Source organism: Salvelinus fontinalis, chromosome 31 (assembly GCF_029448725.1).
Source record: "Salvelinus fontinalis isolate EN_2023a chromosome 31, ASM2944872v1, whole genome shotgun sequence".
NCBI classification, from domain to species: Eukaryota; Metazoa; Chordata; class Actinopteri; order Salmoniformes; family Salmonidae; genus Salvelinus; species Salvelinus fontinalis.
The window spans coordinates 47,386,615-47,409,292 of record NC_074695.1 but is presented as its reverse complement, the minus strand read 5'-3'; the positions used below and the strand labels follow the sequence as shown (position 1 = coordinate 47,409,292).

Here is a 22,678-nt window from a genome sequence, read left to right as displayed (position 1 = left end):
GGGGGGAATGCATATACAAATTGATTTGCATTTATGACTAGATCCCACATTGCCCAATTATAGCCTCTTCTTTTGACTATCTTCGGCAGGTTTAACAGCACACTCACGTTTTGAGTGTGCCTGAGGTCATGAGCTCCGTTACCAGGACGATGCACTTCTTCCCTTTGAGGGGTGACTCCCAAAAGTCGTAGAAGCGGACGATGTTGGGGTGCTGCAGCCCCTTCAGCATCTCTGCCTCCTCCTTAAACCGCTGACGCTCTACTTTGGTCAGCTTACGGTCCTGAGGGAGAGGACAGAGAAGTTACACTAAATCCAGGGGTGTGGTCAGGAGACAAAGGATTATGAGGGAAAATATGCCTGGTTGGACCTAGATCATTTTCAATGTTATACAGAATTATTTGTGAAACACTCTTTCAAAGCAATGGATATAGTGGTACAAGGGGAGGAAAACACTTCAGAGATCATGTGAAATGAAGAGATCATTAATATCAGAGCTTTTTTAAGAGGGACCTATAAGCAGAACAAACAGATGGGAGAGAGGGACCGTGTGCAGGAGGCTCTTCCATTGATCTCTGTCTGTGCCTGTTTGTCTGTCTGGTATTAGTGTATCTGTCTGAGAGCCATATTCAGCTCACTAATTGGACCATATGTTTGACCCAGCTGGTCAACCTAGAAAGGAACTAGCCCCCGGAGCAATTATTACTTTGGGAAGTGAGGACCAGTACTGTGGAAAATCAGAGGTGCAAGCATGGCTCAGATCACACAGGCACTGGCTGCAAGACACCATGTGGTCTACTTCAGTAGGAGCAGAGGATCTTTCACATTATGCATGTCAGTGGGTGTCACTAGTAGGGCTGTGGCGGTCATTTCATTTTGTGAGCCGGTGATTGTCAGGCAAATAGCTGCCAGTATCATGGTAATTGACTGTTGATCAACATAAACCCATTTAGCATCTCCTGGCTTCCACACATAGCCTACAAACCACTGATGCAGACCTTTGGAACATCTATTTTTTTTTTAAGTCTAATAAATCCATGTAATATAGCCAACAATAAATCAATGATTTCTTTTAGACAGGTCTAAAGAAAGATGATAAAGAAAATGTAGATCTATTTCAGAAGAACAGAATAGCATACTCTGAGCTGTCATTATGTTAGGCCCTGAATGTAAATGGATTTCCATCGCATTTAACTGTACTGATGGGTTGTTATTCGTTTATATAAAAACACTTATTTAGCAAATGTGCCACTCTGGTCTTGGCAGAGATTGAGATTTTCTTCTTCTCTGTTGAAAGTTTCATAGTTTCTAACCATTTCGTACCTTTCAGCTCACGCTGTCGGTCACGCTGGTCTCTTTTTAAAATGGCAACCATTTCAACATGTAGCCACAGCTCCATGTTTTCGGGTCTAATGTAAATATCGTTAGCAGACCTTTTATGCCCTCGCCTTGGAGGGCGGTTCCATCACATTGCTCACGTGGGCGAAGTTACTAACTTGGCAAGTCTTTTGATGTTACAGTATTATCTCATTTAGAAGGCTAAAATCACATTTCATCTTCTCACAAATAGTTTCATATTTCAAATCATAGAAGTTACACAACTGGGACGTATACATTTGTAGAGTTACCATTATTTGGTTATACCGTCCTTAACAATATCAAACAATTTATTTTTCATGATTATTGTTTTGAGCCCCATGAACCATTTACCACATTATTTACGTTAGAAATGTCCAACCTTTTCATGTTACAGTACTGCAAAGTCTCTCTCTGTGGTAACAACTTGATTATTGCAGAGGGGGAAAGAAAGTTCCTGCAAGGTATTTACGACCCGGTTGTTAAGTCATAACACTCTGGTGGGAGAGGGGGGGGGGGCTGACCTGGCGCCTATGATCCTCACCTAGTGGGGAGAACAAGTATTTGAGACACTGCCGATTTTGCAGGTTTTCCTACTTACAAAGCATGTAGAGGTCTGTAATTTGTATCATAGGTACACTTCAACTGTGAGAGACGGAATCTAAAACAAAAATCCAGAAAATCACATTGTATGATTTGTAAGTAATTAATTTGCATTTTATTGCATGACATAAGTATTTGATCACCTACTAACCAGTAAGAATTCCGGCTCTCACAGACCTGTTAGTTTTTCTTTAAGAAGCCCTCCTGTTCTCCACTCATTACCTGTATTAACTGCACCTGTTTGAACTCGTTACCTGTATAAAGACACCTGTCCACACACTCAATCAAACAGACTCCAACCTCTCCACAATGACCAAGACCAGAGAGCTGTGTAAGGACATCAGGGATAATAAAATTGTAGACATGCACAAGGCTTGGATGGGCTACAGGACAATATGCAAGCAGCTTGGTGAGAAGGCAACAACTGTTGGCGCAATTATTAGAAAATGGAAGAAGTTCAACATGACGGTCAATCACCCTCGGTCTGGGGCTCCATGCAAGATCTCACCTCGTGGGGCATCAATGATCATGAGGAAGGTGAGGGATCAGCCCAAACAACACGGCAGGACCTGGTCAATGACCAGAAGAGAGCTGGGACCACAGTCTCAAAGAAAACCATTAGTAACACACTTCGCCGTCATGGATTAAAATCCTGCAGCGCACGCAAGGTCCCCCTGCTCAAGCCAGCGCATGTCCAGGCCCGTCTGAAGTTTGCCAATGACCATCTGGATGACCCAGAGGAGGAATGGGAGAAGGTCATGTGGTCTGATGAGACAAAAATAGAGCTTTTTGGTCTAAACTCCACTCGCTGTGTTTGGAGGAAGAAGGAGGATGAGTACAACCCCAAGAACACCATCCCAACCGTGAAGCATGGAGGTGGAAACATCATTCTTTGGGTATGCTTTTCTGCAAAGGGCACAGGACGACTGCACCGTATTGAGGGGAGGATGGATGGGGCCATGTATCGCGAGATCTTGGCCAACAACCTCCTTCCCTCAGTAAGAGCATTGAAGATGGGTCGTGGCTGGGTCTTCCAGCATGACAACGACCCGAAACACACAGCCAGGGCAACTAAGGAGTGGCTCCGTAAGAAGCATCTCAAGGTCCTGAAATGGCCTAGACAGTCTCCAGACCTGAACCCAATAGAACATCTTTGGAGGGAGCTGAAAGTCCGTATTGCCCAGCGACCGCCCCGAAACCTGAAGGATCTGGAGAATGTCTGTATGGAGGAGTGGGCCAAAATCTCTGCTGCAGTGTGTGCAAACCTGGTCAAGAACTACAGGAAACGTATGATCTCTGTAATTGCAAACAAAGGTTTCTGTACCAAATATTAAGTTCTGCTTTTCTGATGGATCAAATACTTATGCCATGCAATACAATGCAAATTAATTACTTACAAATCATACAATGTGATTTTCTGGATTTTTGTTTTAGATTCCGTCTCTCACAGTTGAAGTGTACCTATGATACAAATTACAGACCTCTACATGCTTTGTAAGTCGGAAAACCTGCAAAATCGGAGATGTATCAAATACTTGTTCTCCCCACTGTAAGTGGGAAAGTCATGACACAGGTGCCAAGCTTGTAGCATCATACCCAATTAGACTCGAGGCTATAAATCGCCCGCCAATGATGCTTCAACAAAGTACTGAGTAAAGGTCTGAATACTTATGTAAATGTAATATTTCAGTTTGTTTTTTATACATTTGCAAAAAGCAAACCTGTTTTTGCCTTGTCATTATGGGTATTGTGTGTAGATTGATGAGGGGGAAAAAACAATTCCATTTTAGAATAAGGCTGTAACGTAACAAAATGTGGAGAAAGTCAAGGGGTCTAAATACTTTCCGAATGCACTTTATAGTGCGGGTAGCTATAGCCTACTACATGATGAGATTATCATGGACAAAAGAACAAGATTATTTTTATTTGTCAAACAGCAACCATCATGTCACCAGAATAAGACCCTTGATATTTAAATGGAAAGGAGCATCATACTCATACAATGAACTTCACAGGGTGGTGAAAGTGCAACTAATTTCATCTGTAGCCTAGTAAACTGCGTACTTTTCCGAGTCGTAGTGAGAGGACCACACACCATATCATCGTGTGACTTCAAGTTTATTTCAAAATGATGGTTATATGAATTTTTGCGCATAATGGTATTTCCACCGCCATTCCTCGCATAATTCATTTTACAGACACAAAAAGATCCCACGTTGTCTAGTGTATTTTGTTGTCAACATTTGGAAAGTTTACCCACAAAATGGCTGTTTCCATCAGGCCTGTCGTGCCATTTTTTCGTCGACATGTAATTTACTTGCATAAAAAGGTTGGATGGAAACCTGGTTAGTGTGTAAGTGTGTGAGAGTGCATGGTGTTGAAGTGCTAGGTTGCCCCTGACCGAGTGGTATCTATAGACTCTCTTTGATACCGTAGAGCTTCATTCAAAGCATGCATTCTATGAGCAGCCTGCAAATTAGGGCTGACATACAAACGCACACACACACACACACACACACACACACACACACACACACACACACACACACACACACACACACACACACACACACACACACACACACACACACACACACACACACACACACACACACACACACACACACACACAGAGAGAGAGGGGTTGAGTACACAAGTGCATGCATACAGGCAGACACATCCCACATCACACTGCAGGGGTGAGAAAAGGTTGCCATTAATCGATCGCTCTCCCGTCTCTCTTGTGCACCCTCCTACTCTCTTCTCCCCACCCCTCCCCCACATCTCCTCTGCATTCCATTTCCCTCCATGCTTCTACCTTTTCAACCACTCCCTTCTGCTCCTCTCTTCGCCCCCATACCTCTGCCATCACTTATCAACATCCTTTTCTGTTCTCTCGACCCATTCTTCCCTACGCCTCCATATGCTGACTGCTGACCACAGAGAAAGAAGCACCATTACATGCTGACCAGACCGGACACGTCGCGTGCGCGAGTGTTGCAAAATACATTTAGAAATCCATGTTATTCAATTATTGCGCCAACGAGCGTCTGCGTTACCAAGGGCTAAAATAGAAGTCATTCCTATTTCTGACGCAGATCGGCTGCAAGTCCTGCCTCTCCCATCTCCTCGTTGGTTTATAGAAGCAGGTACCCACCTGCCATCTCCTCATTGGTTATACCCATGTGGGTGATTGAAAGACGAACTGTTTTGCCTGTCGTCGTGGTAATACTATGAAAGTTTAGATGCCAATCACCATATACGTTCAAAGATGAAAAGGCCTGGAAGGAGGAGAGATGACTAAAAACGATTCGGTTGACGATTTTATGTGTGGATTAATTGTCGGAGTAGAGGACCTTGTGCATTTCAGGTAAAATAACAACTCAATGTTTATATCCCAGGACAAATTAGCTAGCAACAGCAAGCTAGCTAAATAGGACAAAATAGCTAGCATGTGCAAGCTAGCTAGATAAATTGCCATACATGTTTAATGCTTTTCGACCTGTCCCTAAATTAATGTCATTGGTTCAGAGTTTGTTTTGATATTTTAACCTGCGTGTCGTGATCGCGTTTGGTGTGCGGAGTGCCGGTTTGGGTTCTGTGTTAGGTGATTCTCACAGAACTGGCACTTGAAGTTAACAAAAAACAATGTATATTTTTAACATTTCTCACCTAATTAAAAGGCTAATGAAAACAAATATTAGAATGTATTTTGTAATTTCTCTCATTACCGCAACACTTTCCTGAATCTTGTTTTTTGTCATAATTACTTGTGTATACATGCTATTTTTATGTACACATATTTGGAGAAAGAACAAAAAGGCACACTGTCAGATCGAACCAAAATTACTAGTGGACAAGTCTTATTTTTCCTAATACTTCCTAAATATTTTTAACGGTCGTTCTCCTCCTCTTCGTCTGAAGAGGAGGAATAGGGATTGGACCAAAGCGCAGCGTATGTTGAATGCATAATTAATTACGTTTATTAAAGAAAAAAAGACGAAACACGAAGAACACTTGAAATGATTACAAAATAACAAAACGAACGTAGACAGACCTGAACTATGAGAACTTACATATAACACGAAGAACGCACGAACAGGAACAGACTACAACAAACGAACAAACAAACGAAACAGTCCCGCGTGGTGCACAGACACAAACACGGAAGACAATCACCCACAAACAAACAGTGAGAACAACCTACTTTAATATGGTTCTCAATCAGAGGAAACGTAAAACACCTGTAACTGATTGAGAACCATATCAGGCTAAATGACAATGAACCTAAACATAGAAACACATAACATAGAATGCCCACCCCAACTCACGCCCTGACCAACTAAACACATACAAAAACAAGAGAAAACAGGTCAGGAACGTGACAATATTGGTGCATTACGGTAATGATGAGCAGGTTTGGGATATGAGAATGCATATGTTTTGGTAATGAGTGTTGCATAGTTTACTACTGAACAACTGTACTAAGCTCTAATAGAGATTACGTAACCCAATACAAACTGTGTTGTTTGTTATGACTTGCATAATACTAAAATCACAGATCCTACTGCAATTGTCTGTAATAACCCGTGTTATAGCATAAGTACTGTAAGTACATGCATGTATTTTGACTTAAATATACTTGAAAATCTATGGCAAGACTTGAAAATGGCTATCTAGCAATGATCAACAACTTGACAGAGCTTTATGAATTTTGTGCAAATATTGTACAAGCCAGGTGTGCAAAACTCTTGGGGACTTACCAAGAAAGACTCACAGCTGTAAATCAGAGTATTGTGTGTAGATGGGTGAAATCAGGCTGTAACAACAAAATGTGGAATAAGTCAAGGGGTATGAATTCTTTCTGAAGGCACTGTAAGTGAAGAAACTGAATGAACTTGTTCTCATCTAAGGACTACTTCTCTAGATGATGCATAATGGGTGAATAAAACTTCATATTAGTTAAATGTAAATTTCCATTAGTATCCAATTTGTATGACTTATTGACAAACCTTTTTTCAAAAGTAAAATAGTATAAAATGACCCGAGAATTTAATCTTTCGGGTGAACATTTAAAATAAGACACTGTACCATAAACTAGGCATCTTAGTCTTCGGAAATATAGTTGATTGTTGCAGATGCATCATAGTTTTCAAACTCAATTTGATACTGCCATGGTTAAAACTTGGCTTCATGAGAATCACCCCATTAATTCAATGGGATGTATTGGCATGGGAAACATATGATAACATTGACAAAGCAAGTGAAGTAGATAATATACAATATACCATTATCTAAGTCGCTCTGATGTGTTCCTTAGAGCAATGATTTCCCTTTTTTCTTTTTAAATGAATAAATACTGGTACTGAGGCTTGTGACACAGTGAGCGCAGGTACCCAGCCCAGCGCAAGGATCTGATGAACAAAAAACCCAGGGAGATCAAAATCCATTCAATTATTCAACCAGCTGATTGGAGAGTGAGAACAGAGAGGAGGAATTCAATGAGCGAGTGTGAGACAAGTAAAACAAAGAGAAACAGAGATTGTTAAAAATAGAGGTGCGAGTCAGAAAAAAGCTGAAGGTATTTTAGTAATAGATGAGCTGTGATGCAATATAACGTGCAATGGGGTGGAGTGATCTGGTGGTGGAGGGTTTGTATGTGTGTGTGTGTGTGTGGGGGGGGGGGGGGTGGGATGTTTCACTGCACTCTGAAGTCCAATAAATAATTCAGAGCTGCAGAGGCAATTCTACTGAGCTGAACTATGGTAAGCAGTGGGCACCAGGCAGGGCTGAGTTGGGCTGGGCAGTCCGCAAATGCACTTACGGCACAGGAGGATCCCTCCCTTTAGGCTATACATCCCTCCTTCTCCCCCTCTTGTCCTCCCCTCTCTCATCCAGGGCTCTAAATTCAAATTGTTCATTGGTTGCACTGGTTCCTAACTTAAAACAGTTAGGAGCACCACATACAATTTAGGAGCACCAGACAAATATATTTTCAAATTGATTGAGATCCAGCCAACATTGGGCCTCTATGAATCCTACTTACTTTTGAAGCACAGCTCATGAAGAAAATATCACTTTTACGTTATTTTTGTGCCACCAAATATTTGCATTTACTGGTAAAGTTCCCAGGCTGTTAGTAGGGCTGCACAATATGCGCAAAACATCTTACTGCCATTTTCCAACCAAATATTGCGATTTGACTTGCGATATAGATCAAAACACTTGGGTGAACTATGGGAATCATAGAAATAGAATGATTATTCTAATTAGATGTTTGGTGTTGTTTGGCATGACAACAAATGAAAAAGCCAGGTAGAAGTTATGACAGGGTAGGAACCAAAGTGTTGGTCAGTGTTTCCCAGGGGACTCTAATCACATTTGAATAGATGTTGCATTGAGACAAAGATTTTAGAATAGGCAATCTGATTCAGAACACATAGTTGCATAAACATGCTGATCTAAACCACCACTGGTAACAATCTGTTTTATATAGTTAACTTTTTCTTTGCCCTTGCCCTATCTTGTGCATTTAAATAAATTGCATTTAGACAGCTACAGTAGTTAGTTAATTAGTATTACGTTAGACACATGTATACCAGCGTCCTTAGACTAATGAACTCACATTTCGCAGAGAGCATATACACAAACTAATAGTATAATAAATACATGATCTGGATTCATATCTAGAAGCAATGTGGAAAGCAGCATCACTCTTATTTTGGAAGAATCTGTGTTGTGGTGCATGAATTGACAACATACTGAGAGAATAGACAGCGTGGAGGAACCATGTGGTGCCTGCTTGAGTGACAGGGGGCGGGGCTTGGTGTGTATAGCCTGGGAACTGGAAGCAAGCAGTCGGGAAGGGAGCGAGGGGACTCTGGGAGGGAAGGGAGGCTGAAGTAAAGCAAAGCCTAAATCATGACCATTTTTACCCCTAGTCACACTGGTGCTCCCAAATAAAAATTCCAGGCCGCAGAGCAAAAATATTTAGGAGCATATGCGACCAAAATGGTCGCACTTTAGAACCCTGCTCTCATCCCCTTTCCCCCCCACCAATGTCATACCCTTTCTGTCAGGAAAAGTCGCCCCTCCCCATCTTTCCCCCATCCTCGCCTTAATTTCCTCCCTCTTCTCTGCATTCCCTTTTAGCAGACAGAGGAGCTACTGCATAATTCTGGAATCCCATACACGCTCAGAGGTGTTGTACACCGCATGGGAGCATACACAAAGACGCTGGCACACACATGGTGACACACAGTTATCATGAAAATAATACATTATAAAAACAGCAGTGTCTAGTTATTTTATAGGGCTGTAGATAGTCCCCTAAATTGTATTGTAACCTCCAATACAGCCATGAATTAAACAAATACACCATGACAGCGCAATACACAAGGTGTGTAACAGTGGCAAAGGTACCCACAGGACAAACAGAATAATATTAGTCTGAGGAGAGATTAAATAGCATTAATACAACAAAAATAATTCTAAACACACCTTTACAGCCATGAATTAAATTAAAGCCATTTTCTAAAAGCTGTGCTGTAAACATCCTGTGTGTGTGTGAGCACGCATGCGAGGAGGGAGGCCCAGCTAATGTAAGCCAAGCGATCCTACAAAACAGGCTGTATAGGGGACCCCAGAGGGAGCCAGGCAGAGTTGAAGGCACACCGAGCCTTCGGTCCATGCTCCCTCTCAGAAAAATGGATTGTGACATTAGCAGGAAGTAATCCATAAAGCTGTGTTCCACTCGGTCGCCCCCGACTAGAGGCTGTATGTGTAACTCTATTATTACAGATTGGGGCCGAGGCCGAATGTCTGGCTACAGAACAGAGACTCGCACACACTGAGCGTGTAAGTGTGTGTTGTGCATAACCATTGGACTCTCATCAGCGATAACACTTCATGGTAGTGAAGGCGTAATTGTTCTCACTTATGGAACGAACTCTGCTGGTTTCCCAGAACTGCAGAAGTAGGTGAAACATAGAAAACTACCAGTAGAACTCTTACAACTGCAAAGCCCTGACATAACGCCTTTAAACCATCACCACCAGCTTAACCAGGCCAATGTCCAGTGCTTAATGTCAAACAATTCAAATGATTGTCCAACTGGAACATTGAAGGATAATGTTCAGTTACTGAACTCGCATGACCACAAAAACACAGGCTTTGCCTAGAGACAGCCATGGCTGGGTCACTAAACATTGAGACACTTGTGAATAGGCCCATATTATGGGTCTCAATGTGTAGTGACCGAGCCATGCCCTGCCTGTGTGTCAGTGTCTGTGTAGCTCCAGTTCCTCTGATCTTTACGTGACTCGGGTGGGTCACTAATCATTGCTTACATCAGGTGATCTTCTCATGTTTGCCACTACTATTCTAAGCTGTTACTTGTGAATGGGCCATATTATGTAACAGCTTAGAATAGTAGTGGGTGTGTGAAAACGATCACCTGATGTACGCAATGATTAGAGACCCACCCGAGTCCCGTAAAGATCAGAGGAACTGGCGCTCCACAGACACACACAGAAAGGGAACGCTGTAACGAGGTGGGCTCTAAAGAGCCGTGAGAAACAGTCCTCGTGTGAAAACCCTTCCAGCGGTGTCCCAGGCTTTCTGTTTCGAGAACAGGGCACCCCACAGATCATTCCAGAGGTCGTTACTTTTTCCAAAGGCTTCTGATACCAAAAGGTATTTTTCCACCACTACATGGAAAGTAGAAATGGTTTTTTTTGAGGACCTGAACAACAAGCCAATTTGCATTCGAACGTTGTTCTCTCTTGTCCGGGGTGGTTATTCTTCCCACTGTCCAAGTTAATCAATAGCTGTCCCAGGCCGGCTGGACAAAGACGAGGCCTGCCCCCTGAGCCCCTGACAGTGTGATTTGAAGGGGGAACTAAAAACCCTGGTGGGAGAACGTAGTCTATAGTGGACTCCGGTATGTCATCCCATTGTCTAAAAGACCACCACAGGGTCAGAGAGGCTACAATGACAGAGCTCAGTTGGGCAAAGTTGCTTGGTGGTTAACAGCTTTTATCAATGCACGTAACCTTTCATCATGCAAATGTATCAAATTTGCACTATTTTGCCCATCACAAAGCTGGATACATTAAGTCTTACGGAAATCCAATTGAACTATCCATTGATAGTCACGACTAACCCTGGGAGAGGGCTGTCTGTGGGAGTGGACTCCGTTGCAGGTAGGCCTGGGCCATCCAGCTGGAGGATCCATCGTGGGGACAATGTTCAGATAACGCATGCGAACGCACACACAAACAGTGATGAATGGCTTTCTGTGGCAGAAAGATCGTAATGAATACTGCCATAGGGCTGGGGAAATGTGGGTTGTGTATTAAAGTACTTCCCCCACGCCCTTAATCGTGCTTACCTCCAAGCAAACAGTCACACAATTGCTTCGTGGAGGCGATAAAAGACTGTCATTTACCAAGATGAATCCACCTACATTTCACAGCGGAAATTAAAGAATTTGCAGAATCTCTCTGCATGTTCAGGTCACAGAGTGGAACTAGGATAGATTTGCACAGCCGATGAAGAAACTGACCTCTAGAAATCACAATTTACCTGAACACTTTCTCTAACCTTAACGGCACATTTCCAGTTCACTAATACTGATCTAGCCTACAGCTCATTCCAATGTAAAGCGTTAGGCCCAAAACTCTCAAAGACAAGTTGACCTATTTTCTAAATAATTGATGGCACAGATGTTACGCCAGTGTCTCTCTTACATCAGAGCCTTCAGGTCAGTGGATAAGATACAGAGGAAAAGGGGACACGGAGATCCCTTATGACATCATGTTTGTTTAATTCGCCTACTACATATCCAAACATCAATACCTCACATGGCCTTTACCCTCTTCATCATCACCACCACCACCATCATAGGGCTTTCTGCCTGGTCATCATTTGCTCTTAAGCCCCAATTAACATCGTGCTCCGGTTTGATCCTGCTTGGACCACGAGAGAGATTACACTATTGTTCTCATTTTAAAAGCAGCTAAAAACGATTACACACACACACCTTGTAATATTAGTGGCATAAAATACACTAGAGCACTTCACTAAACGCTGGTTGGGAGTCGACAAGCCTATGCCACAATAATTTGAAAAGAGGAAATGGTTTAAAATGACATAACTGACACTGCTAAAACATGCAGTGACAAGCAATACCGTTATCAACACTCTGTAGTTAGGCTATACTAAATCTGATCTCAGACCAGTTCAGAGAGAGGTAGGCCTACTCCTGGACCAGCTATGAGTAAGCAGACAGCTAGCTGCCCCTGCATTCTGTCCCCCAGTGCAGAAAGTTTTGGCTAGCAACAATGTGCCGGTTATCTCGGTTTCAGTGGAGCTGGGCTGAGGGCTCCTCTATAATTGGCACACCGGCTTCCAGGGTGGTGCGGTGAATTATTGAAGACAGGGATGAGATGGTGGGACCGACTCCAGCGGCAGGAAAAGGCCAGGAGGAGTGTGAGCATCCAAACACGTGCATACCGGCACATCCATCCTGTCAGATGTGGACAGAGATGCAGTACACACACACACATTTCGAAATCCAACGCCTGTGAACCTAAATAGGTAAGTAACACTGACCAGTGTCAGTCCAGTGACGCACACAGACCGCTTGGGGAAAGAGCGTGTGCGGAAGTGTGTATAGCCTAGATTACGACACACAACCCTCCCAATAAGCCTCTTTTCCTGTCACAGACTAAACGTGGAGGCTGACAAACAAGTACTGCCTTTGACAGAGACAAACTGCTAAAAATGTGTGACAATAAGCTTTATCCCCCTTTCTCCCCAGACTAATACTGCTTATATAAACGGGCCCGACAACGACAGTGTCGCAGAAATTCCACCTGATTAGGTCTATGCGTGTCAAGAGAAAAAGAGATGGAGTCTGACAGCTTGCAGCGCTTTTGACAGACAATGAGGGGGCGAGAGTGACAGAGTGGAAAAATACTGGTAACACACAAAGCTGAGGACAGCGGGGTCATTTGGCCTAGAGGAGAACAGCTATGCTTCAATTAATGCTTGGACTTGGTCAGAGAGGGCAAATCATGTCGCCATTCCCCAGGCGGTCAGTCTCTCTACAGTACAGGACAGGCCAGGGGCTTACTCTCTCCTCCATCCTCTATGGGAGGATTAGTCAGTGGACAAGAGGGCAGCAGGCCTCAGAGACCCAAATTAGCTGGCTCCACTCCCACCCTCTCCACTGCTCTTCTGCTGAGCAGCAGCTGGGCACCAGATCAAAATCAGCCTGCCTGGTAAGCAGTCTCTTTTTGAAGAATTCCATTGGTCATAGGTGCTACTTCTCATTCCTGGCGCACTGGACAAGCCGTGGGCATCTATTTAGAAAGGAATGGCGTAATGCATCCTATAGGCTACACCTCAATGAGTTAACTAGTGATGGAGGGAGACCTTGATGACTGAACAATTGATTGACAGAGGCCGATGACCGTGCCCGTGGGGTTCTGTTGTTTTCCCATGATTCTCAGCGGCCAGCTCGGGTTCCTTTAATAAGAGCTCCAGGCTCCACGCTGGAGCAACACAACACCAGCAACACAAAGCCCACCATGCCGCTGCCAACCCACTGGGCAGAGGGGGAAAAAGGAGCCAGAGAGCTGGATGTGTACAGCCGTATATCACAGCATTTCTCACCAACCGAACAGCTGGTGGCACTAAAAGTTAACCAAACACACAGATAATAAACACAAGATAAACACTGTTAACAGGGAATAACTGGGGTACTATGAAACCCGTACGAGGCCTTAGAGAAAGCCATCTGTTCGGGACCCACTCAGGCTCAGGTAGGAGGATGCTCAGCCTACAACGTGAATAAGAACAATCTGAAACCAGTCCAACCAGTGAGAACCAGACAGTGGGACAGGGCACACAGAGAGCTCTTGAACCCCGCTTCCGGGTCAGTTATCTTTGAGACCTTGCTGGAGTCAAAATTGCCATAAGGTTCTTGAAAGGATTTCACTGTGGTGTCACGGTCTGTCAAGACCTTTCAGATCCCGAAGCCTTTATGACAGAAATATAGCCTGGAGTCAGGATGGTTGGGGGACACTGTCCTGGTCTGAGGCTGTCAGAGCGCTACTAGGGCTTTGGGGACTTGTCCTGAGCTGAACCACAGACTAACTCCCCGTTCCCTCCCTCCCTCTGGTTTTATCACCCACTGCAGTGAAGTGGCACAGAGCCAGAGAGACAGGCTTGACTCACCAACACTACCTGGCCCAGACTAAAACACACAATTAATTAACAGCCCACCTCTGTTGCCCCCCATCCTGCTATTATTAATTTTCAGCTGAATATTTTAGTGGGGTTTACTAGGGATGTGCATCTTTCCCTTTCAAGATTATTCGAGAGGTATCTATATACACATGGGCTCCGATAAGATACAGGAACCATACGTTTTAGTTTGAAGCGATTGGGTGAGATTCGGTTTGTTTAGAGAACGAATCGATGTGATACGAGTCAGTGCACTAACATTTGTTGCATTAAAAACATTCCTTTTCCATTCTAAATTCAAATCTGCTGCTGTTGGAACTTATGAGCTGGGCTTCTCTGAGCTGGATCTGAGCTGACGTGTGTGGGGTGGTACCGGAAATCCCCCAATGCCACCAGAACCCCACGAAGACAAAGGCTATTTTAGGTTTAGGGTTACAATTAGGGTTAGAAAAAAGGGTTAGGGAAAATAGGACTATAAATGGAAATACATTTTAGGTCCCCACAAAGATAACAAAACATATGCTGTGTGTGAGAATGATGTACACTACCGTTCAAAAGTTTGGGGTCACTTAGAAATGTCCTTGTTTTTGAAAGAAAATAAAAACATTTTGTACATTAAAATAACATCAAATTGATCAGAAATACAGTGTAGACATTGTTAATGCTGTAAATGACTATTGTAGCTGGAAACGGCAGATTTTTTATGGAATATCTACATAGGCGTATAGAAGCCCATTATCAGCAACCATCACTCCTGTGTTCCAATGGCAAGTTGTGTTAGCTAATCCAAGCTTATCATTTTAAAGGACTAATTGTCTGTGAGAAAACCCTTTTGCAATTAGGTTAGCAAAGCTGAAAATTGTTGTCCTGATTAAAGAAGCAATAAAACTGTCCTTTAGACTAGTTGAGTATCTGGAGCATCAGATGTGCAAATCAAGAACAAGCCACTTAACTCGCGTTGGTCAGTGCGCAAAGCTGGGCACAGTTTGACTCGGCTACTGATACTGCCTGGGGTTGTTCGGCATGCAAAACGACTGTCAACACAGTTACACGCAGTTCGACACTGAAGGAGAGGACGCATCATTTGTCACAAAAGATAAGGTATTTTCAGAAGGTAGAAAAGAACGTAACAAAAGCAACAACAAAAAATGTCAACTGGCGATTCGTACATTTTAATTGATTTTCTGACCGATGCATGCTACATTTGGATTGATTTGGGGGGGGGGGGGGCGTATGAAATCGGGAACCGATGCGTATCGGAGAATCGTTACATCCCTAGTGATTATTACCCTGCGTCTTTGAGCCACCCAGTGCAACTGGGAGGTAGTTGGAGAAAGAATGCAATGTTGGCTACAGTAGTCCAGTTAGGGGTAGCGCCCCCAGGCTGTTGCCCCTGCTACAGTAGTCCAGTTAGGGGTAGGGCCCCCAGGCTGTTGCCCCTGCTACAGTAGTCCAGTTAGGGGATCGGGCCCCCAGGCTGTTGCCCCTGCTACAGTAGTCCAGTTAGGGGTAGGGCCCCCAGGCAGTTGCCCCTGCTACAGTAGTCCAGTTAGGGGATCGGGCCCCCAGGCTGTTGCCCCTGCTACAGTAGTCCAGTTAGCGGTAGGGCCCCCAGGCTGTTGCCCCTGCTACAGTAGTCCAGTTAGGGGATCGGGCCCCCAGGCTGTTGCCCCTGCTACAGTAGTCCAGTTAGGGGATCGGGCCCCCAGGCTGTTGCCCCTGCTACAGTAGCAAACAAAGCCTCTGCAACACCTGACCTTCCTAGAAACCCCTAGAACAGAAAATAATCTGCTCATGGGCGGACTAATGTATGTCAATATAAATAAAAGATTAGTCATATATTGTACAGTGCCTTTAAAACCATCCATTCACTAGGCTACATGGTATTACATAAAGGACTTTCTGAGCAGCAGAAGCCATGAGCAAAGCAACCCTTGCCATAATACCAGGCCTGACCGTGGGATACTTTGACGCCGCACAATGGTGAGTGTGTGGAGGATGCATTACATAAAATTGGGCCCGTGCTCCCAAAAATGCCTCAAATTGTCACTGAGTGGATCAACAGTCATACTGTAACACTACTGTTGGTTCTAGGCCTATTTGAATATTATTGTGGCCCAGAGTCCCCTACTATAGGTTTGACAGAGTTTTCTATGGGCTTGTGATTAGAGGTCGACCGATTATGATTGTTCAACGCCGATACCGATTATTGGAGGACCAAAAAAAGCCGATACCGATTTTTTTTTAAAGAAGAAAAAATAAGAAAAACAGGCTATTTATTTATAATAATGACAATTACAACAATAATGAATGAACACTTATTTTAACTTAATATAATACATCAATAAAATCAATTTAGCCTCAAATAAATAATGAAACATGTTCAATTTGGTTTAAATATTGCAGAAACAAAGTGTTGGAGAAGAAAGTATAAGTGTAATATGTGCCATGTAAGAAAGCTAACGTTTAAGTTCCTTGCTCAGAACATATGAAAGCTGGCGGTTCCTTTTAACAAGAGTCTTCAATATTCCCAGGTGAGAAGTTTTAGATTGTAGTTAAAGGAATTATAGGACTATTTCTCTCTATACCATTTGTATTTCATATACCTTTGACTATTGGATGTTCTTATAGGCACTTTAGTATTGCCAGTGTAACAGTACAGCTTCCGTCCCTCTCCTCACCCCTACCTGGGCTCGAATTAGGAACATGTCGACAACAGCCACCCTCGAAGCATCGTTACCCATCGCTACACAAAAGCCACGGCCCTTGCAGAGCAATGGGAACAACTACTTCAAGGTCTCAGAGCGAGTGACATCACCGATTGAAATTCTATTAGCGCACACCCCGCTAACTAGCTAGCCATTTCACATCGGTTACACCAGCCTAACCTCGGGAGTTGATAGGCTTGAAGACATAAACAGCTCAATGCTTGAAGCACAGCGAAGAGCTGCTGGCAAATGCACGAAAGTGCTGTTTGAATGAATGCTTACGAGCCTGCTGCTGCCTACCATCGCTCAGTCAGACTGCTCTATCAAATCATAGACTTAATTATAACATAATAACACAACGAAATATGAGCCTTTGGTCATTAATATGGTCAAATCCGTAAACTATAATTTCGAAAACAAAACGTTTATTCTTTCAGTGAAATACGGAACCGTTCCGCAAATTAATTACGGTCTTTGTTAGGAATAAATGGTCTTCACACAGTTCGCAACGAGCCAGGCGGCCCAAACTGCTGCATATACCATGACTGCTTACACGGAACGCAAGAGAAGAGACACAATTTCCCTAGTTAAAAGAAATTCATGTTAGCAGGCAATATTAACTAAATATGCAGGTCTAAAAATATATACTTGTGTATTGATTTTAAAGAAAGGCGTTGATGGTTAGGTACACATTGGTGCAACGACGGTGCTTTTTTCGCGAATGCGCATGTTAAATCATCACCCATTTGGCGAAGTAGGCTGTGATTCGATGAGAAATTAACAGGCACCGCATCGATTATATGCAACGCAGGACAAGCTAGATAAACTTGTAATATCAACCATGCGTAGTTAACTAGTGATTATGTTAAGATTTTTTTTTATAAGATAAGTTTAATGCTAGCTAGCAACTTACCTTGGCTTCTTGCTGCACTCGTGTAACAGGTAGTCAGCCTGTCACGCAGGCTCCTCGTGGAGTGCAATGTAATCGGTCAGAATCGGTGTCCAAAAATGCTGATTACCGATTGTTATGAAAACTTGAAATCGGCCCTAATTAAAATTGTCCATTACGATTAATCGGTCGACCTCTACTTAGGGCAGTCAGGTGCTATACAGGTAGGCCTATATGATGTGGAGGGTTGATGAATGATCTGTGAGGTGAGTGATGAGGGGTTTGCGAAGGAGAGGATTAGTGTATGGCTGTAGTGTGTGGGTCTATGCTGGAAGGGGGGGGGGGGGGGGGGGGTAGTGTATGTGGGTCTGCGATGAGGGTTGAGTAGTGTGTCTCTAGAGTCCCCTAACAGCATCATGCCATGGGCCTGCAGGGGGGGGGGAAGAGAGAGAGAGCGAGCGAGCTGGTGATTGGAGTGGGGGAGGGGACTGCTGCAGGATGTGGGTGTGTCTCCTGTGTTCTCAGTCTCTGGTTGTGTCCATGACACTTGTGTTCAGTCAGTGCACATGGGCCTGATCATTGATCTGTAGAAGCTGACTGACTGCAGCAAAACAGAGACAGCCAGATACCGCCTGACAGTCGCTAGGAGACACCCCTGACCCATACATACCCATTAGACTTTCCCTTTACCTTCTATAACGGTATTGCAATGTTTGGTTTGTTAAATGTGACACGCCACTCCAGCGCATGCAATGTCAGCTTTGATAGAGGACTCTGAGTCCTCTTTCTCACTCTCCTCCTGCAGCATACCGCTTTCCACACCAAGTCCTGCCCAGTCACTCAAGGAGAGAGCAGTTGCCCGACCACAGTCACGAGCACTTTCTTGCTGTTCACTCTGCGTGGTCAGATAGATGCAACTAAATGTTAGCGACAACGATGCTGCTTTCCACAAGCGTTCTATAATTACACTATTAGTTGAAGCGTCTTACTAACCACGTTTCCCATCCAGTTATCATGACAGCTGTGAATGAAACAGGAAGTGGAGGTACAATTTTATAAAAATGGCGAGACATCATTTGTTCTTTTTTGTGTCGAAAATGAATTATGTGCCAATATTGATATAACAACAATCATATATCGGAGTAAACTTGGAGTAACGTGATGACATGGTGTGTGTGTGGTCCTCCCACTATGACTCAGGTAACCATTCAGTATTTAAGCTGCAGATGAAATAAGTTATCATGAACGTCAAAGGGTTGCGAAAGTGCATGAAGATCTTGATGCTCCTTTCCAATAAATATTGAGCGTCTTATTCTGGCGATTGATGCTTTTACAAATAAAAATATTCTCACTTTTATCCATAATAATATCATCATCGTGTAAACTAGCCTACACAATATCCACAAGTTGTTGGCTAGAGCACACGTGCCTAGACCAGAGTAAGTGCATTTGATATTTAACGTAACAAATGGTGACAAAACTAAAGTCAGTAGTATTGAAAATGTGATGGAAACATTGAATTTTAGATTATTATTCGGTACATGAAAACTTAAATCGAAAGTGTACATTGTCTGTGCATACATAACACAATAATTGGTATCTTGTCCGTTCGGTGGAGACGCACCACTGGTGAGAAAACGTGCATATTTTCTTGATGCAGATTTTGGAATAGTCACATGAAAATCTGTCGCCAATTGGATAGAAACCTAGCTAGTGTCCGCAAACTACTGTCTGCTAGTTTGTCTTTTCTTGGCAAGGTGTGGCTAAAATAATGTGTTAGCCGCTATTGCTAATCGCTAGTTAGTACATTTAGCAAGCTAGCTAGCCAGCTAAAAGTCAGAGCAAACGTAGCTAGTGAATACAGCCTGTTCATATCGACCAGCCCTATCCCAGCCCTTACCCTCCCTTGTCCTGCCTCAATGATGTCATCTTCATTAAAGCCATTTCAAAAAGGAAACTGGCAGTTTGAGAGGAGAAAGTTCAAGACTGCATCCTGTTTAACTGTCTGATCATGTGGCTCTATACAAGAAAATGACATGCTACATGATCTAGACTAGAGCATCCAAATAAAAGTACAGGGCCTAGGCTAGATCAAAAATATATTATTTTATCAGGAGAAATATTTACAATTGATACATATCACAGTCAACATTTCATCTGTTATTTTCCAAGGGAAAGGTTTGGGAAAAACACAAAGCATTCAGAAAGTATTCACACCCCTGGACTTTTTCCACATTTTGTTATGTTACAACCTGAATTTAAAATGGATACAATTTAGATTGTGATCTACACACAATAGCCCATGTCAAATGTGGTACTGTTTTTAGAAAAGTTTACAAATTAATTAAATGCTAAATGTATTCAACCCTTTTGTTGTTATGGCAAGCCTAAATAAAGTTTAGGAGTAAACCTGTGCTTAATAAGTCACATAATAACTTGCATGGACTCAATGTGTGCAATAGTATTTAAAACATTTTAAATGACTACCAAACCTGTGTATCCCACACATATTGTACAGATAATTGTAAGGTCCCTCAGTCGAGCTGTACATTTGTGGACAACTACGTAGGTTTCTAGTTAGACTAAACTCTCCTTCCAGACTCACATTAAGCATCCCCAATCCAAAATTAAATCTAGAATTGGCTTCCTATTTCGCAACAAAGCCTCCTTCACTCATGCTGCCAAACATACCCTCGTAAAACTGACTATCCTACCGATCCTTGACTTTGGCAATGTCATTTACAAAATAGCCTCCAACACTCTACTCAGCAAACTGGATGTAGTCTATCGCAGTGCCATCCGTTTTTTCTCCAAAGCCCCATATACTACCCACCACTGCGACCTGTATGCTCTCGTTGGCTGGCCCTCACTACATATTCATTGCAAAACCCACTGGCTCCAGGTCATCTATAATTATTTGCTAGGTAAAGCACCGTCATCTCAGCTCACTATAGCAACACCCACCCGTAGCACACGTTCCAGCAGGAATATTTCACTGGTCATACGCAAAGACAACACCACCTTTGGCCGCCTTTCCTGCCAATGACTGTAATGAATTGCAAAATTCACTGAAGCTGGAGAAATATCTCCCTCACTAACTTTAAGCATCAGCTGTCAGAGCAGCTTACCGATCACTGTAGACAGCCAATCTGTAAATAGCCCACCCAACTACCTCATCCCCATATTGTTATTTTTCTTTGCACCTCAGTATCTCTACTTGTACGTCATCGTCTGCACATCTATCACTCCAGTGTTAATGCTAACTTGTAATTATTTCGCCACTAAGACCTATTTATTGCCTTACCTCCCTAATCTTACTACATTTGTACACACAGTACATAGATTTTTCAATTGTGTTATTGACTGTACGTTTGTTTATCCCATGTGTAACTCAGTGTTGTTTTTGTCGCACTGCTTTGCTTTATCTTGGCCAGGTCGCAGTTGTAAATGAGAACTTGTTCTCAACTGGCCTACCTGGTTAAATAAAAAAGGTGAAATAAAGAAAAAAGAAAAACATTTCATGCAAAGACTCAACCACAAAAACCAGGGAGGTTTTCCAATGGTTTGCAAAGGGCACCTATTGGTAGATGGGTAAAAATGTAAAAGTAGACATTCAATATCCCTTTGAGTATGCTGCAGTTATTAATTACACTTTGGATGACATAACAATACACCCAGTCTGTACAAAGATACTGGCTCCCTTCCTAACTCAGACGCTGGAGAGGAAGGAAACTACTCATGGAGTTCACCATAAGGCCAATGGTGAATTTAAAACAGTTAAGAGTTTAATGGCTGTAAGGATGGCTCAACAAAATTGGAGTTACTACACAATCCTAGCCTAATAGACAGAGTGAAAAGAAGGCTGTGCAGAATTGAAATATTCCAAAACATTGCATCCTGTTTGCAATAAGGGGGTAAAGTAATACTGCAAAGAATGTGGCAATGCAATTAACGTTTTGTCCTGAACACAAAGTGTTGTTCAGGGCAATGCCAACACATAACTTCATATTTTCAAGCATGGTGGTGGCTGCATTATGGTATGGGTCTGCTAGTTAGTCATCGGTAAGGACTATTGAGTTATTTAGGACAGAAGAGCTAAGCACAGTTGGTTCAGTCTGCTTTCCAACAGACAGTGGGTTGATTACCAAGACCACATCGAATGTTCCTGCTTGGCCTAGTTACAGTTGACTTAAAAATCAGCTTGAAAATCTATGGCAAGACCTGAAAATGGCTGTCTAGCAATGACCAACAGCCAACTTGACAGAGCTTGAAGAATTATACAAATAATAAAAATGGGCACATATTGTACAATCCAGGTGTGTAAAGCACTCAGAGAAAGAAAGACTCAGCTGTAACGGTTGCCAAAGGTAATTAAGTATTCAACCCTTTGGGTCAATACATGTTATCTAGTCAAGATATTAGTGTTCCATTTCCCATGAATGTTATTAAGAAGAAAAGTTGAATTTTTCCTTTTATTGACAGAGTTTTCTATGTAGATCGTTGACAAATTCCTTTTTTAAAGACTAAATGTGGAAAAAGTCAAGTGGTGTGAATATTTTCTGAAGGCACTGTACACACAGCAGCAGCCTCCATAGAATTAATTTCATAATAAATATAGAGCTCTTTACTGGGACACAATATAGCTTGGGCTCCCCCTTCATCGAATAATACACAATCCAACTGTGGGCGGATAAGAAAAAGCGGACAGTTCAGACCAAAATTAGAGCGCTCCAGTCCGCTAATGGCTTCTCAGTGTTTACTAAAGATGAACACAGAGAATTTTTTTTCACCATTTGCATCCTGTACGAGTAGGTCAGAATTGGCTGATCTTGTGTTGGCATTAGCACCGGAACTGTGTTTTGACAAGCTAGAC

At 42.9% G+C, this 22,678-nt stretch overlaps 1 protein-coding gene across 8 annotated transcripts in view; it reads right to left on the bottom strand.

Moving 5' to 3' along the window:
* The window catches only part of LOC129830420 (serine/threonine-protein kinase WNK2-like), a 93,236-nt gene that overhangs the window by 48,253 nt on the left and 22,305 nt on the right, over positions 1 to 22,678 (bottom strand). For all 8 annotated transcript variants that reach the window (XM_055892985.1, XM_055892989.1, XM_055892990.1 and 5 more), the window contains exon 3: positions 108 to 280. In XM_055892985.1, the coding sequence (XP_055748960.1) occupies positions 108 to 280 (173 nt within the window). The remainder of the gene's footprint in view (positions 1 to 107; positions 281 to 22,678) is intronic.